This window comes from Uloborus diversus, chromosome 1, assembly GCF_026930045.1.
Source record: "Uloborus diversus isolate 005 chromosome 1, Udiv.v.3.1, whole genome shotgun sequence".
In the NCBI taxonomy this organism is placed as follows: Eukaryota; Metazoa; Arthropoda; class Arachnida; order Araneae; family Uloboridae; genus Uloborus; species Uloborus diversus.
The window spans coordinates 77,325,920-77,344,528 of record NC_072731.1 but is presented as its reverse complement, the minus strand read 5'-3'; the positions used below and the strand labels follow the sequence as shown (position 1 = coordinate 77,344,528).

Here is an 18,609-nt window from a genome sequence, read left to right as displayed (position 1 = left end):
TCTTTTTCATCTTTTAAATGATGATAATGTAACAAATTATACAAAGAAACATATTATTAAACCTAATTTAGGAAATCATAAAGTATAGCTAGCATTTTTTAACAGAGAAAACACTTAAATACTTGGAAGACAAAAAAAAAGGGGGTGGGTGCAAAAAAAAAAAAAAAAAAATAATAATAATAATAACTTAAGCTGCTTTTGGCTGTCGTGCACATTTTATTCGAACGAAATACATACAGCAATGAGCGAAATGGTCAAAAAGGAAACGAAACATTATGTAACATTAACATTGTATTAAAATTAAAAAAAAAAAAAGCTAAATAAATTCAAAATACTACAAAATGACGTTAAAGCTCTGTTAAAATGTAAAATAACAGTCTAATTAAATGATTCAAGAACTCCATTAAAATTTAAATTACTCTACCAAAACACATTGAAACAAATTCTAAGGAACAAAAAAATGTAAAATAAATTCTAACAAAATTTAACAACTAAAAGTTGGATCGAAAACGACATTGAAGTATGAAATAAATCGTCAAATAAACAGAAAACGCCATTAAGTACAATTAAAGTGTAACAGTAAAACAAAAATAATCTATTAGATAAATTAAACTACACGAAAAGATCCAGTCAGAGAACGTTATCATATAACTGCAAATTTTAATTTTATCTTACTGAATAATTACAATAATTAATAAATTTTAAATTAAAGATGGAACAATAAAACATGAAGGAAAGTACTTACGGCGAGCAAAATCTTTAAAAAAAGTATCCAAAAGATATGAATGACTAATTTTTAAATCAACAACTTAAAATAATTAAAAAACATTCCACGATGTAAAATTTTATAAAATATTTCGACGATCTAAAAATTGAAAAAATACAGTTTACGTTGCCAATTTTCAGAAAAAAATCAACTTTCAGAAATGTAAAAATATAATTGTATAGAATTAAAAAAAAAAAAAAAGATTTATGAGACAAATCAATTACAATTTTTTGTATCGCCGATTGGCCAAACGAATAGCGAATCAGCTTTGTTGTAGGGTTGCTAATATTGCTCTGTCGCCAATTGAGGTAGCGGGTTGCCAGAATGAAATATTTTTCGCCGCGACCCGGTTACCGTAATTCTACCCTTTCTTCGCTTATAAGTCTTTAAAAAGACAAAATAGTTTATGGTATCGCCAAATAAGTACTTTATATGTAACTTGAAATAGTCCCTGACAATAAATAAAATTCAAACTAATCGCCAGCTTAAAAAATGCACTGGTACGTACCTATAACGGAAAATTACCCCCCTCTCCACCCTTTTTTCATTTTAAGAAATGCTAGATATTTAGAACTGCTCCTAATGCTATACAATTAGAGCAAGATTACAAAAATTTGTAAGCAGATTCTAGGCTCCTGCGGATTCTTGACGGTCTACTGTGTATATTTTATTTTTCCAACAGAAAGTTCATATCCTAATTTTCGCCAAACTTGGCGATCTAATTTCTTGCAAAGTTTCTAGTTCAAAGCTCCTTTCTCATTCATTTTTCAAGTGCAGAAAATAGTTTTTTTATGACTAGAATTCAATGTTTACAGGATTTTACATCGCTAAATATTTTAATTTTCTTAAAAATACACTCGATTTGCGATAACTCAAAGTCTAATAACTCAAATATTACTATAACTCGAAGTTCCGACTTTTTTGTCTTTAATTTCATTCTAATTATTCTAAACAACTCGAAGTTAACTTCTTTCAACTCGAAGTTTTTTCCAAGATTACTCGAAATTTATTTCGAAAGAACGAAAAAAAAAAAGAACGAAGTGACTGTGGGAGAATAATTATTTCACCTTCACTTGCAATCCGAATTTGAAACGAATGAAGATGTGCACATTTCCTGAAGTAGAATCAGCTCTATTCAAGCGGTTCCAGCATGCTTTTGATTTTTTTCTATCAATACATTTGATTAAACTGTGCATATTGTGCTAAAAAACTTAATTTCTGTAATTTTGTCTGTTATATGTACATATTAATTAAAGTATTCAATGGTTTTTAATATTAAAATATCAAAAACCAAAACTATCGTTAAGTCAAACTTTCGATAAGTCGAAGTTTTCCGTCGGTCTTTTTACATTCGAGCTATTTGCAAATCGAATGTATGTTTAAAAATATCTTAAAAATGGCAAGTAAAAAAAAATCATATCATTGTTCTGCTTTTGCAAAGACAAAAAAAATTTTGTACGGAACTCTCCCCTGCTAGGATTTTACAAAATATCAACAGTGTTGATATTTTGTAAAATAATCTGTTCCCCATGTTTAAAAAAAAAAATTAGTTTCACAAATTCATGTGTAGATATTTGAGGAGTTTCTTTCCCTATTGCATGTATTTGTCAAATGTTAAAAATAAATTTTAAAAGTAATAATAATTTGAATTTTGGCTGCTTGAGTTCGAATTAAGTTATTCACGATCATGAATTGCGATAGGATCCTACTCGTTGTGTTTCTTGTTTCTACAAATGGAATGAAATGGAAATGACTAAGAAATTTGCACCCGTCATAATATGACTCTTGATTTTCTAGAATAGGTAATATTTTGATTTCGTTTAAATATAATATTTTGGGTATTTTCTACGTGAGTCTTTTTTTATGCAGTCCCTATCCACCGCATAAAAAAATATCTTTTAACTCAGTTGCGAAAACTTTTTAAAGCTACTGGTGAAGTGAAAGCCGTCTCCAGGTGGCATCCATGTCCTACACACACGCGCATACATACACAATTACACACACACGCGCACGCACATACATACACACAAACACATACACATACACCTATACACACATACACCTACACACACAAACACATACACACACAAACACACACGCATACATACACACACGCATACATACACACACATACACACAACTACCCACACACTCATGACTGCACACAGACACAAACACACATGCCTACACACATACACATACCCCCCCCCCACACACACACATACAAACACACACTCGTGATTGCGAAAAACATAATTTGAATTCAAGATGACAAAATTCAAATTAATTTTTCTTTTTTTTTTTCTGAAAGAACATTTTTAAAATCATAGGATCTGACCATTTTTTAAAATAACTTGGCTAAGTTTACTATTTAAAAAAAATGCATTTATCGGTGCTCTTTCATTGTTTACGCTTCTGCCGATGACATCACAAAATGATGAAATGCCATTCACTGATGCCACTCACAGAGCACAATATTCACAAGTGTTGGCAACTATATGATTGATAGTAAGCGTAGAGTGCAATATGTAATTCGCTTCTTGATCATCATAATGTAGAAACGCGGTAGACAGATGCACCAAAGTACATCATTTGTGACGTCATAAAGACCACGCTTTATTTTCAAAATCAGACATTTAAAAAAATTAATTAAAAACTAAGCTCCGGGAAAATGAAAGTTTTTTTCTAGCTCCATGTTTTTTTTATTTATTTTTTGATTATGCTATGAATTTCCTTTTGTAAGGAAAAAAATCTGCACTTTTTCGAAATAGCTCTTGTGCACTAAACGTTTGTGCATCTCTGTGCGTATTCTGCACTAATATACTACTAAAATCTACACTAAATTTATTATAACATGAGATGTGCTAAAAATGGAAGGGGAAAAAGATAAATGACATTATTTTGGTGTCCGTAAAATATTGGCGCGAGAACCACAGACCCGTCGTAGAACCATGTATTAGTCACACTCTGATTTTAAATGTTTTTAAAATTATGTTAATGGTTCATTTTTTAAATTGCCATCATATTTTTAACTTTTCTATTGTTTTTCTTCATTTGAAAAAGAATATTCCTAACCAGGCCTGTCAAGTGGGGATATCACGGGGGGGGGGGGGGGCAATTATGACACCCCTAAATTTTACAAACATACTAAAATTAGGCATTTTGCTCGTATTTTGTTGTTTTTTTCCCGAACACAAAACCTTTGCCCCCCCCCCCTCCGGAAATTTTTAAATGTCGGGCCTGTTCCCAAGCGTACATTTTTAATTAAATTCTGTTCGTTGTAAAATATACACTACATTACGAGCGGAAAGAATGGCAATTGTTAACGTAAATTCCTATACCCCCCCCCCCTCTAATCCCCATCAGCGTCAAAAGGGGCGATGAATGACTCTCTCAAGTTTTGAGAAATGAATGTATTTACAGATTGCGGAGCGTGTTATTTTTTTGGCGTAATTTATTGAGCAGAAAAAATTCGCATGTAAATGAGCATGTAAAGTTAGAAATGAGGGCTGCCTGCCATATATCATCAATCTTAGAACTGTTGTATCCAAAAAGGAAACCCCAGGGGATTTTCAAAAAAAAACTGAAAATTATTTGCAAAGCTTTAAAAAAAAGGCGTTTGAAAAAATATATTAAGAATTACGCATTAATTTTAAATAAAAATCATATATTTTCTCTGTTTAGTTTAGATTTTTTATTACGCATAATTTTTGATGTGATATTAAAATAACAATAAGAAATGCTCTTCACCTTTGTAATACAATGTTTATTTAGCACTTTTTCTCTTCATTCCTTCTTTTGAAATTAAAATTTTCGTCAAATGACGTACGCCCGATAATGAGTCGAGAAATCACGTAATCACAGATGCCAAAGCGCCAACGCTCACAATCACGCCAAGTGGAAACAAAAACAGGGGTAGCCAGTGGCGCCCTCTTTGTTGCCATGAGTTCAGCTCCTTCTGGGGTGGTCGGCTAGGTGCTAGAAAGGGGCCTCGGCCTCCTCGTTCGGAGGTTCCTGGGTCCCTTTCCTGCGAAAATGTGAGAAAGTTATTGTTTCAAAAATTGCTTTTTCTTTTTGGACATGTTAAATAATAAAACTAAAGTTAAATTTATGTATAAAAAACATGTGTTTGAAGTTTTACTTGACTTACCCTTTAGCAGAAGGAAATTTCATACCATTTTTACAAAATCTATTAAAGGTGCGTTATTTTATTTATCATTATTTCTGAATTGAACGTTTTTTTTCTTTATTATTATTATTATTTTTTAAATTTTATTTACCTTGTAAGCGGAGACTATGTGGAGAAGGATTGTGATGCAGGGCCAGGGTTGGAAAGATTTTTCCCACAACCGGTATTTACCGTCCTGGGAAATACTATTGTTTTTCCCGCACGGGAAAACTGATTTGATTATTAAAAATATAAATTCAAAACAATTTTTGAAAATCAGATGTAAAATTCTACATTTTTAGGCCTAATGGGGGGGAGGGGTAGCTTAGTCTCTAAGAGGGAGCCTCTTATCCTCTCCGTGGGTGAGCCACTGTTGGAAGGGGCTGAGATTTTTTTTTTATCACACGCTATTTTAAGCTTAAAGCAATGCCTAATAGTAGAAAATGATTATACCTTATATGCATTCAATTTTCCCATTTATTTACTGGTTTAAAAGCAAAAGGAGATGGGGCACTAAAGCAATCAACATGAACCCATTGAGTCTTGAACGAGTCATGAAATTTTTATTTACTCCTATTTTTATTACACCTGCATTTCTCTTTTGTTTGAGTTTTTTTCACACGGTCATCATCCATACCCAAATTCTAAGTTCTTGTCTTATCTCATCTTTTTGATTCTACAAGAACTTGCAGAAACGTGGAGAAACGCGCCTTTAGCGGCCTGGATCACAAAAGCTGACATCACTCTCCAAGGGGTCCTAATTTACTCCTGTCACCGGAGTAACTTAACCATGCGTGGAACCAAATTGACAAAGACAGAACTCCTGTGTAGTACCGCCAACACCCCCGGAGGCCTCGGTAGTACACTTGGAGAAAGAAGGAAGGAAAGAAAAGTTGTTGGTTAAATTTTATTTGTTGGAATTTGCAAAAGATAACTTTTTTCAACTTTAGGATTACTCTGGAGATCTGCGTATTCGCAGACTCGGTAATGCGAGGAGGGGGAGGGCACACCTCTTAGGGGCCCATGGCCCGAGAAACCAAAGAATCTTTTTAAAAATAAATCGAACACCTAAACACCTCCAGGATCTGATTACTGAATATGCCAACTAGGCCGTAGCCTAGGAACCTCGATATTTAGGGGCCCTCAAATGGCTGAAACTACTTTAGTTTGCGGCTAAAATTGTTTTAGCCAATGTATAGATTTTGAATACAGGGCTCCCCAAAACTTGAACCTAGAAATATTGAAGCATACAAACACAAACAACAACCACTCTTTTAATTTTGTTTTTGAGCGGGGGGGGGGAGAGGGCAATTCAGTGGGCGGTTAGGGGCCCAGATGATTTTTTGCAGGGAGGCTGAACATTTCTGTTGGGGACCCTTAAGCGATTCCTAAGTTGCCTATTTGTTAATCCGGCCCTGTTTACGGGACAAATTCAGAGAAATTAAAGCCCTACGGGCCCCTAACCTAAAAATAATGTTTGCCCCGGGGCCCTACCTGGCTTTAATTAGGTCCAGTGTGCTATTTGTATAAAACTAGAGATCAAAAGCATCCCAGACAGGGCCTGATTAAGATATAGGAAGGTTCTAAGCAAATATTTTTTGGAGCCACTATGCAGTTAAATCTTGTTTTTAGTCATTAGCTAAAATAACTTTAACCATTGGAGGGCCCCTAAAAAGCAAGGGCCCTAGACCACAGCCTAGTTGGTACATTCAGTAATCAGGCCCTGATCCTGGCAAAACGTGTAAGGAAACAGATTGAAATAGTTACAAGGAAATCAAAAAATTGTAAAATCATTTTTTGCTACAAATTTTTTTTTTCGCTTCATTTGGGGGCCCTCGGCGATCGCCGACTAGCCGACCTGGCCAGTCCGGGCCTGATAGAATTTATGGAACACGGAAGAATGATCTTTTACGGAGTCTGATTTGTAAATTTGTTATTCTAAATTGTAAATATTTTGTTAATATAGTGAGTTTTTCGTTTAGATAGTATTGTGCATTTTCTTTTAGTCAATTTCAATAACTCTCTAAGCAATAAAAGATGCAAGCGACCAAGAAGAAGCCAACGCTGACAGCTCCAAATGAAATAAAAGTTACCGAAAACTGATCAAAAACTATTACTAATGTCAAAATAATGCATAACTAAAAGAAAAACAGTTCAATCTCTGCAGCTGGAAGTTTTTTTTAATGAAAACACATTGTCTTAAAATACATGTCGAATGCCAAACTATAGATAATGCTGCCATCTAGCAACCATGCTGCCAAAGTCTTCGCAAAGCCCTTCCACTAGTCACATGATACATGTATGAACCAATTTTCTTTATCAGCAAGAATGAGAAAGCTCGGTCTACTCTTATTATTAGTCTATGTGCAAAACGGATATAGTCTGACTAATAATAGGAATAGGAAACGCTGCAGGGCTACTATATTTGGCAACTTATCGCTCAGTTGAAAGATTCTAATTATTCACTTGGAAGATATGGATAAAGACAGCGCAATGCACAAGTGCGTGATAGAACGCTGCGGGCCGTGGGACCGAGCCCGATCGGTAGAGTGTCGAATTCGGGGCCGTAGGGTCCTGAACTCGAACCTCGATGGTCGAGGACCCAACGTCGTCATTAAAGTGGACTGGGCGACGTTAAATATGCTCGTGGTCTCAATGTCCTCCAAGTGAAACGATACCTCTGGGGGTGCTAGCACCAGGTAGCTATTAGCTCCTGGTATAGTTCTAAATTCTCATTAACTGTTCGATCCGGTGATGGTTCCGCCATCTATCGGTATAAAAAATAATGGAGGCAAGGCACTTAGTATGCAGTTCTCGACATAAATACAGTTGTAGTTAGTTGTGACTCGGAATCGAAATCGAACGCTGCGGTTTGCAACCGGTTACTTACCGGTCGACCGGTGAGATTCCTCGAACGCAACCAAACTACAATGAGCGAGCAGCGTCCTCTAGTAAAGTGAAATTTTGTTGCCACATTTCGGAAAAACGGAGATTTATCTGAGACATTCAACTCCACTCCATGGAAGTAGCGACGCCATTTGCAGTGCGAAAATCATAATGAGTGATTTTAATTCAGTTTCATCTCAAAGTTACGACACAAGTTCAGCTTTCGCTGATGCCGTACAACGAGCCCGGCAGGTTAGTATAAAATTTTAAATATTGATTAATCTTATTTCTGTCTATCTAGCGGTAGTGATCAATTAACTGTACTCGACTGTTCGTACTGTGATTTTTCGTCATATCTGTTACTCATGAGCTGTTGTAGATGAAATTGGATAATTTTCAGCAAAAATATCAACATTGTGTATTGATATAACATCACGCTACTATCTACTTTTCTCCCCCTTAAGGACGATACTAAGATATTAGACATAGTATGTTAGTATAATCCTTACTGTTACTTTGGATAAAATATGACAATTTTAATTATAAATATGTATGGAAATGTTTACTATCTAGCATGATGTATAGTAAAAAATGACTTTAAGACCTGGTGAAAATCAACTGAAACTCCGATGTATTTCATGTGAAACTACATAGACAGTTTTCTTCTTTTTTTTCCCAGCATCCTTGTCATGACTGCACCTGTGATCCATTATTTTCCTGGCTTAAAAGCCACTTAATTCCACCTTCCTGCAAGTTTATTTTTAAAATTGCAAAGTTTTCATTCAGGGGTCCCTCACTCTTCTAGACGTTTATATTGCTCCTTATTCAATAATTTTTGTATAAACCTTAATTTGTTTGGTGTGTGTCTTTTACTTTTAATGTCTAGTTATGTGCATATAAATTATCCATTGTCTTGACTTTTTGAAGCTATGCTAATCATGGTCGGACTAGGAATAAAATTCGGATCGGGCGTTCAGAGAAGACAGGCCCAGTGGAGTATTCGCATGAAAATACTATCCAAAATTAAAAATTTACCCGATTTTTATTAAAATTAATTCTATGACCTAGTTGACTAACTTGCATCGATCGACATCTGTTTTGGGAACTTGAGTCACGTTCAACTGCTCATAGTCTCGGTAAAAGATGAGATTTCTATAAGAATTTTCGCTTTTTTGTTACGTTTCAGCTTTATTATTAAGTTTCAATGTAGATTTTTTTTGTGGCTTTATAAATGAATGGAATTGAATCAAATCAATTTTACAGGATAAAGAAATGTCAGGACTTAGTGCTAATATCAACCAATTGTCAAAACGTCATGTCTTTAGATTTTGTTCATTTTTTGTTCCAATGGAGTATTACCATAGCAGAGAAAATATACAAAGTTTTGGATTTTTTCACTCATTTGTTTTCAAGTTATAATATTTTAAAGTTTTGACAAAGTTGAAAATTTTTCCTGACACGTTTTCTTTAAATGGCCGTAATTAAAAAACTTATTTGACTCAAAGAGTTAAAACTGGTTCTGTTTTGTTCTGTTTTAAAAAATCTCAAAATCGAAATTTTAAATTTTTTTGAAAAAAATTTGTTATTAAGTTTTACTTTAGCAACATTTATGCAAAATTTCATGATGGCATTATTGTGTTATCATAAAAAAAAAAAAAATTCCTCTTTTGACATCTTTATTCATGTAACAATTCATACTGCTTGATCAGCTGGATCATCCAAAGGGGGTAGAGGGTGGAGGGATGGCAAAGACTGTGCCATTAAGATTTTTAAAAGGATGTTTAAGGGGCATTTTTCTCTGTAAAGAGGTTTCATCCCTGTGGGGAGGGGGGAGCTGTACAGTATTTGAGGAGGTGTTATTGGCACCTTTGGCTTGATTCCTTTATATATATATATATATATATATATATATATATATATATATATATATATATATATATATATATATATATATATATATATATATATATAAAAATGCAGGTTTTTTTAAATAGCCAAGAATTGAAGTTTATTAACGGAAAATATATTAGTCTACTTATCGATGGCAAATGGTCAGTTATCGAAAGTGTTGAAATAATTCAGTAAAGCAAAGGTCTCCAATCAACATTTTTTCAATCCTATGTTCATGGTTTGATACAGTAGAAGGACTTGACCATCATGAGTCATGCTTTAGCACCTACATCCCTGCTACCGATCCCCTAAGTAGCCACTCCCACTCATCAGCTGCCTGCTGTAACAAACCCTTAAGGGCAGTTCACTTATCGGCCATCCGACCCATCCATCCCGTTTTTTGACGTGACGGACTGCCGACGAAAACAGGGTAGCATTCACATACGGTCGCCGCACATCAATCATGTGGCTGAAATCCACCAGAGAAAAGAGTGCGCTGCTTGGCGGGAACCAATGAAATGCTATCCTGCTTTTGACGGCCATCAGATATCAAGGTTCTTCTGATCGAAACTGGTCCCGTCCAAGACGGCTTGCTGTCATGGCAACCAGCGAAGAAAACCTGTTTCGGGAGGAAAGAAACGTGATGGACGGAACGGATGGCCGATATGTGAACAAGCCCTTAGGCTTTCTCCTGGTGTAATATGAAACCCGTCTGCTTTCTCCCACTACAGAGGCATTGAAATCTTCAGTACTTTGTATGTTCTTGGACAGTGTACATTCTAAATTTTACTGCTTGCTTTCTTTGAGAAATTTTTTTCCAAGTTTTATTGTTATTTTTATGTTAAATTTATGCATATTTTTGTTGTTAAGAGCCAACTTTCAGTTGAAAATGGATAAACAATGGAGCATATTTTGCTGCAATCCATTTAAAAAGGAAGGACATTGGGTGCAAAAAGATATAAGAACTGCAAGCTTGTACTGCTTGTCGCATACAATTAAGTAAGCAAAAACATTCTTCAGTTCCTGAAACTGATGATGTTATGAGTGAGTTCAGCAAAGACCCAAAACCAGGCTCTAGTACAGAGGATCCCGAGTTCATGAGTCTTCATAATGGGGATGTACAGTTTGAAGAAATTGTGGGCTGTATTGCTTGTGCCTATGACAGCAAATGGTGGATAGGATATGTAATTTCAAAAGATTGGAGGTAGAAGAAGAAATCCAGATTTCTTTCCTTCATTCTAGCGAATTATCATCATTCATTTATCCAAGAAAAGCAGACATTTTGACCATTCCTAAAAATTTTGTTCCGTGCAAATTACATCCTGTCACTGCTACAAGCAGAACATACCAAGTCTCGAAAGAGGAGATGGCAAAAGCAACTGAAATCTTTCATAAGAAGAAAGCATATCTATACTATAGGACTTACAAATTGAGTTCTATAGTAGCAAAGTGAGTTACACACATCTCAAACTGCTTTTTAATGACTTAAAAAATATTAAATTTTATATTGTAGCAATTAAATTAGATATAAATAAAACTTAAATTTGCTTTCAAAATATGGCTAAAAAAGCTTTAGTGAATTTTAAATTGAAATTTTCAAATTTAAATAAAATTTAGATTTTTTTATTCAATAATAAATATTTTTTCACCGAAAAAATTGTTTAAACTTGTTAATATGCTTGCAATACTGCCAAGTACTTGTTTTTCTACTTAATTGTCCCGGTTTAAACTTTAACTACTTTTCATTAGAACAAATGTTTTTTATAAATAAAATTAAAGAACTATTTGTAAGAGAATTTTTTTTTTTTTTTGCCAACAAAAATGCCATCATGAAATTTTGAATTTATGTGGCTTAAAGAAGACTAATTACCCTGTTTTTTTTTTTTTTTTTTCAAGAAAATTAAAAATTTTGATTTTTAATTTTTACAAGATATTTTTTTTAAATAAATGATTTTTTTTTTTTTTTTGTAGCTAGGTTTTGTTATATATCTTTTAAAACCTCCTAAAATACTGAACAAAACAGCACAAGTTTTAACCCTTTAAGTCAATTAGTTCTTTGATAATAGCCTTTTAAAGATTACTAAACGATATAAAATTTATGATGCTTCCCGAGTTTAAAAAAAAAATATAACTTTGTAAAGAATTGTTGAAAAAATTTGAAACTTCAGATTTGTAATCATGGAGGTGTGTATCATAGACAGATAAAAAATCATTACATTCTAAAACATTGACCTTAAAATTTTTTTTTTTTAATTGGTTGATTTGGCATGGAATGACCCATTAAAGCACTGTTGAAAGAGGAAAAAAAAAAAAAAATTCTGCATGGATACCAAAAGAATGCCATGTTGAAATTTTGAATAAATGTTGCTGGTAAATTCCAGCTAACATGAAACCAAGAGGTCAGAAAATAAATTTAAACAAATCATTAAGAGTTATATATCATTGGAAAGCTTATAAACCCTAGAACAAGAATCTAGTGTTGCTTTTTTCTCATATTAGGTTTATATGGTGGAAGAAGAGATGGTAAAATGTTTTTTTTTGTGTTTTTTAGCAAGTAGAATGATCATTTTTGTACCTTATTAGTAATGCAAATTATGATTCTAAATTTAAATGGAGTAAATTTAATATTGATATAAAAACTATAAAAGTAAAATAAAACCATGTTTGGGCTTGTTTTAAACATAAATAGTCTAATTAGGGGCATAATTACAACATCATGTATTATATGTATTATGTGTAAAAGGTAAATAAATTTCTTAGGCGATTTCATAGTCGAAAGATAAGGAAAAAAAGCTCAATGATTTAAAATTTTTACCTGCCGTCAGTTCATATCTGTTAACAAATGTGTATTCTGACTTGCGAAATTCATCTTAATATGAGGTCGGCTGTCTGGGATATGTTTTGTTTTTTTAATTTTTAATTTAATATTAGTTTTTGTTATTGATTTGTGGTTTCTGTTATTCTTCATTTTTGTTTTTCTCAGCATCCTTTAAAAAAAGTGAGACTAAATTCTCTATTTACTGTTGTAAAGGTGTTCCCGGCTCTGTATTTCGTCAATCGAAGTAAGTTGAGTGGAATTAGTCAGCACTACATTTATGTTGAAATAAAATGCAAAAAATTATTGCTAACCTGTCCAGTAGCAGCTTTACACTCTTGCTCCTGTATCCTACATCTACCGAGTAAGCTAGAAATAATTTTTCACATTCCATCTAAGCATTAGTGCAGCGCTGACCCATTCCTTCCAACTCTCCCTCAATTTTAAGGGAGATTTCTTTAAAGAGTAAATAATAGTCTTGATTATATTTTTGCCGCAGTTTACATTTTTTGAAGAAACTGCCATTATTCTGACGGGAATACCTTCCGTAACAAATTTTACACTTGAATAGTTGAATTGGGTTAAAAAAATTTTTTTTTAGATCCATATCCGTATCTGCGGATCTTGACACTAATGATCCGTATCCGTATCAGCGAATCTACTGATATTATGTCAAGTGTTTTAAATAATCTGTTTATATGAATCATATACAAAGATAATAAAAATACTTAGCAAAAAGGAAAGAATTGAATGAACGCCATGTCAATGCATTATGTTTCCATTTCAAACAGTTTTTTAGGGGGGGAGAGGCTGAGGATGGGGGTTAAAAATTCAAGATATTAAAAAAATACCCTTGCATTTTAGCCCAGTAAGCTTTGTACTATGTTCTTCTTAGGAAACAATTAGAAAGTTAACTTTCCAGAAACAGATGTGAAAAGATTGCTACACAAACACTAGCAATGTGCTAAAATTAGCTAAGCCTAATTTCCACGTGCAAACGAAAAACGGACACAAAGGGCTGAAATGTTAGGAAAATGTCTTATTCCCTCTCTCATTGTTGATTCTCAGAAGATCAAGGATGGAAAGGAATGAAACAAAGATCGCTCCCTTCCCAGAAGACCCTACTCCTTCCCACAACCTTTCAAAAACCCACCCTCAGTAGAAGGAAGCACATGCCTTTGTTTCCTACTGATAAGCCTGTTTGAATTCTGAGAATCTCATCCCCTCTTTGCCTAGGTATTTGCTTCCCCTTTTGTTTATGGAGCTGTTTTCAGAGCGAAATTCTGGGAACAAGGATAAGACATGGGCGTTATTGCAGACGATCACTGGACAAATAAAATTGCCCCGATATCTCGGCAGGTCGAAACGATGATTGAGGAGGCATCTTTTTAAAAACACAGGGTTCAATTTCTTATTTTTGAAAAGGGCGGGGCGCATTTCACGATCTAAAAGAAGAGCATGGCGCATTCTGCTGCTATGGAAAAGGGCAGGGCGCTGCGCCCAGTGGCGGATGGGGCAACATGAACCGGCCCTGGCATTTACAGGCCAACCGGCCCCTTAAGACTTGCTCCTTGCAGAGAAGACGCTCCTACCGTCCTTAAGTTTTTTTTTTTTTTCTGATATAAAAGTTACAGCGGATACATCTTCTAGTTTTAGTGGGGAGTCACCATTACAATTTGAGTATTCAAATTAGGAGAACTGCGTTTACGATTGTGGAGAAAAAGAATCAATAATACAAACACCTGCATAGTAAAAATTAATATTCTTGCTGATGATGGGGGAAGGGGGGTTCGGGGGCACTCCCCCGGAAAATTTTCAAAATTATAGCTTCAAAAACGCATTGTTAGACTTTTGAAATGATCTTGGGCGATGTTTGCGGGAGGGGGTATTTGGAGAATTCCCCCAAAACCTTTTCAAAATCAGAGCTCTAAAACGTATGCGTAAGCATTGTTTTGAAACACTAGGGGGGAGAAGGGCGTTCAGGAATTCTTTCAGGGCAAAATTTCTCAATTGAAGTTCCCAAAGTTCCAATTTAGGTGACAATTGACGATCTTTGGGGAGAGGGCTATGTTTTTTGAAATTGAAGTTCTTCAAAAAGTTTGTTACCTATCAATTGCCCCCCCCCCCTCCTAAAGTCAGTATCTGAAGGTCTTATGTGCAATAAGGATTGATGAGGAACTTTTCACGTGATATCGCGTGAACAGAGAACGTATAATTTTGATGAACGTCTTTAAACTATCTTTGACAATGTTAATGAGTGCAAAGATCCGGTGTCCTCCCCTCCCCTCCGGGAATTTTTTTCATTTAGTTGTCTTAAAAATGCATTCTACAGGTGATCTTAGGTAATGTTTGGGAGAGAAGAGGCTCGAAGGTGCTCTGCAGGATTTTTTTCGTAATTGAAATCTAAAGAAAGGGATTGTAGGTCTTCTTTGATAACGTAAAGGGGACCGACAATTCTGGAAAACTGAAGCTTAAAAAACGTTATTTCATCGACTTTCAATGACGTGAGGGCGAGGAATTTTTGGGACATATTTTGGAATTGAATCCCATAAAACGAAATTTGAGAGGACCTTTAGTGATGCTGGCAAGCGTGTAGGGAACAAAAAAATTTCTAAGTTAGCTTTTAAAATGCAGTTTTTGTCGATCTTCGGTAATGTTAGTGGGTGAAGCTGTTCGGGGACATTCATTCGGTAATTTTTCGAAATTTGAATTCTAAAATGCAGTCGTAGATGATATTCGCTGATGTTACCAAGGGTTCAGGGGCTCTTCTCAGAAATCTTTTCGGGATTGAAGCCCTAAAAAAGAAATTTCACACCACCTTTGGTGATACAAGAGGGAGGAGAGATTCGATGACCTCTGAAAAATTTCTTAGTTATAGTCCTAAGAAGTAAATTTTAAATGATCCTTAAAGATGGGGTGGAGGCCATTCTGCAGGATTTGGGTGATCACTCTCCTGGAAGCTTTTCGAATTTGAAGTCCTAAATACGAATTGTAGGCCATCTTTGATAACGATAGGCGATATGAGATGGAACTGGGTTCCGATTTAGAAACTTCCCCTGCACTCTTTCAAAATAGAAGTTTTAAACATGTTTCTAATCTACCTTGGAGGTGTAAAATGAAGTGTAAGGCTAGAGGATGTCTCTCCCTTCCGCATTCTTTGCTAAGTCTCTATCTTTTTATTAAATTAGTGATACAAATGTTATGGGAAAAACCTCCCCCAGTATATCTTTTCCGAGATCATTTTAGTTCTTTGTTTGTTTCATAGTAAAATTTTCAATTTCCAACCTGATGTTTGAAGTTGTTGGAGGCGGCCTTGCCTTTACGTGTTCATTGTCCCCTACAGACTATTATTACAGGCAGCTGTTAGGGCCTTAGAAGATCCTGGACAGTTATGCAACAAAGTTATCTTATCGGCCGACCGACGAATTTACAGACACACAGTAAAGCATCTTATTGCTCACAGCAGAGTATTTTTTAAGGAATTTTTACTAGGCGACACAAGTTTATCATAAGAGTAAAAATTATTGAGAAGGTTACAGCCTTTTTCTCAACAAATGTATGCATAATCGTCACCTCAAAGTGGTATTTCTGTAAGTACTGTTTGTTCTGTGGCAGCTGTATAGGATTTCTGATTTAAAAGGAAGCGATATGAACAAACCTTAAGCATAGTATTAACTCCGAAGTAAAGGGGGTCCGGGGGTTTCTCCCCCGGAAATGTTTCGAAATTTTTAGTCTTGAAAACGCATTTTAGACGATCTTTGGTTACGTTAGGATTGAAGATGTTAGGCAATTCGAACTGATAGCTCAATCAAAACCCGAAGTTCAAAGAACTAAAAGCAGGTTTTAAGCTAACAAACCCAACAGAAAATTTGTGGAATGATCTGCTCGGGAAGAAAGGACTTACAGACACATATTTAACAATTAAATAAACATTTTATTAAACAATAAATATGTCAAAACATGGAAATAATAACAAGTGTAAATAAAATTCACATTCCCCAACAATTGAATAAAAAAATCCCCCCAAAAATATCAGTAGGAAACATTTCTTAAAAATAGTATCGTTTAAAGTTCCAGTAAAATTTATATGACTTGATTAATATAAGTACAACCTTGAGTCCAATGCCATAAACAGAATAGTTCATACGAACGAGTTAAAAAGTTCATACCAAACGAGCTATTCCTTCCTTAAAAGTTGGCACAACATGTGAGGGCGCGATCCACCAATTTGGATCCCCTATCAAAATTGTCCGTGACCATTCATGCCACCATGCTGAATTCAGAAAAGAAACCTGTCCTGGACAACAGGAACCATCCATCCATCTAACGGACATCCAATCCAGCTCTCGAGCGTGGACCTTCAATGGTCCTGTTTGTTAGGCCTTTTCACAGCAAAAAAAAAAAAACAACTTGATTTAAACTCTCAATTTTAGAGAGAAAATCCCTCACTTAAAAACTCATCTCAAGGCAACAACTGGAACATGCCCGCGTTTCTAGCAGGGCTCAACGACAAAACTTCCTACATCTTTCAAAAAGAATCCACTATACTACGTGGAACTCCGGAGCACACAGCTCCCAGGCACAATCTCAGCACCTCAGAAAAACATTGAACTGCAGTCACAACATATTAAAACAAGAGGTGAAACAATAAGAGAATGATTGATTGAGAGTTCACACTTAAATAGTATTCCCTATCTTCCTACGCGATGGCGTGACGTATATCAAAAAGCATGCATAAATTACATTGAGGAAACAACTCAACACAGTTTACAGGTTAAAACTAAATTCTTTAAAATTGTTTCCCACATGCATACAGCAAGCATCTACTCAACATCTTTCCTTATGACGTCACATCATCGTGGCGGGTCAACAAACGCATGCTACGCATGCAGGGAATGTTGGCTCTGGGAAACAATTCGAGCGCCGGTAAAATAACGGGATGACTTTCTAAGTTCGAAAAAAGAAGGAAGTAAGTTCTGGAAACTTTTCTAATCCTTCTAAAACTTTAGCAGGGTTCGTACGCCCTTGAAAAACCTTGAAAAGTGCTTGAAAAAAATAAGTTCATTTTCAAGTGCTTGAAAACCTTGAAAAAGTTTCTTAGTGCTTAAATTCTCCCAAAAATCAACGAATTGTGCTTAGAAGTTTTAAAAAAGTATTTCACCAATGCAATTTTCTGAACATGTGTTCAGTATGCAACATCGCGAAAAATTGCTTCCGTGTTTGGGATTTCAATCCTTTTGCATCTTGTAAATATTTTGATGTTTTTTACAACCGAAAGATATTTCGACATATGGTACCTTAGATTAGTTTAATTTTTGTTTAATTTCATTAATTAACAAAGAAATTAATTTGGAAACCATGACAACATTGAACTTACTCGGGTTTCGCGGAAAATTGCCCTTGTGTTTGAAATTTCAATCTTTTTGCATCCTGCAAATATTTAAATATTTTGGCTAATCAAATGTTAGTTTCGCATATGCTACCTTAGATTAGTATATTTTTTGTTTAATTTTAATAAAAAAACAAATAAATTTATTTCATGGGAAACATGCCACGTCGAACGAACTCAGACTTTGCGAAAAATTGCTTCTCGTGTTTGAAATTTCAATCTTTTTGCATCCTGCAAATATTTAAATATTTTGGCTAATCAAATGTTAGTTTCGCATATGCTACCTTAGATTAGTATATTTTTTGTTTAATTTTAATAAAAAAACAAATTTATTTCATGGGAAACATGCCACGTCGAACGAACTCAAGACTTTGCGAAAAATTGCTTCTCGTGTTTGAAATTGCAATCTTTTTGCATCCTGCAAATATTTAAATATTTTGGCTAATCAAATGTTAGTTTCGCATATGCTACCTTAGATTAGTATATTTTTTGTTTAATTTTAATAAAAAAACAAATTTATTTCATGGGAAACATGCCACGTCGAACGAACTCAGACTTTGCGAAAAATTGCTTCTCGTGTTTGAAATTTCAATCTTTTTGCATCCTGCAAATATTTAAATATTTTGGCTAATCAAATGTTAGTTTCGCATATGCTACCTTAGATTAGTATATTTTTTGTTTAATTTTAATAAAAA

At 34.6% G+C, this 18,609-nt stretch overlaps 1 protein-coding gene across 4 annotated transcripts in view; it reads left to right on the top strand.

The window, feature by feature from the left end:
• The first annotated feature begins 7,954 nt into the window (after positions 1–7,954).
• LOC129230504 (far upstream element-binding protein 1-like) overlaps positions 7,955–18,609 on the top strand; it is a 159,559-nt gene continuing 148,904 nt past the window's right edge. For 3 of the 4 annotated variants that reach the window (XM_054864930.1, XM_054864922.1, XM_054864915.1), the window contains exon 1: positions 7,960–8,072. In XM_054864930.1, the coding sequence (XP_054720905.1) occupies positions 7,992–8,072 (81 nt within the window). In that variant the 5' untranslated portion in view covers positions 7,960–7,991. Of the gene's footprint in view, positions 8,073–18,609 lie in introns of all 4 variants that reach the window. The other variant, XM_054864909.1, reaches the window with a different exon arrangement.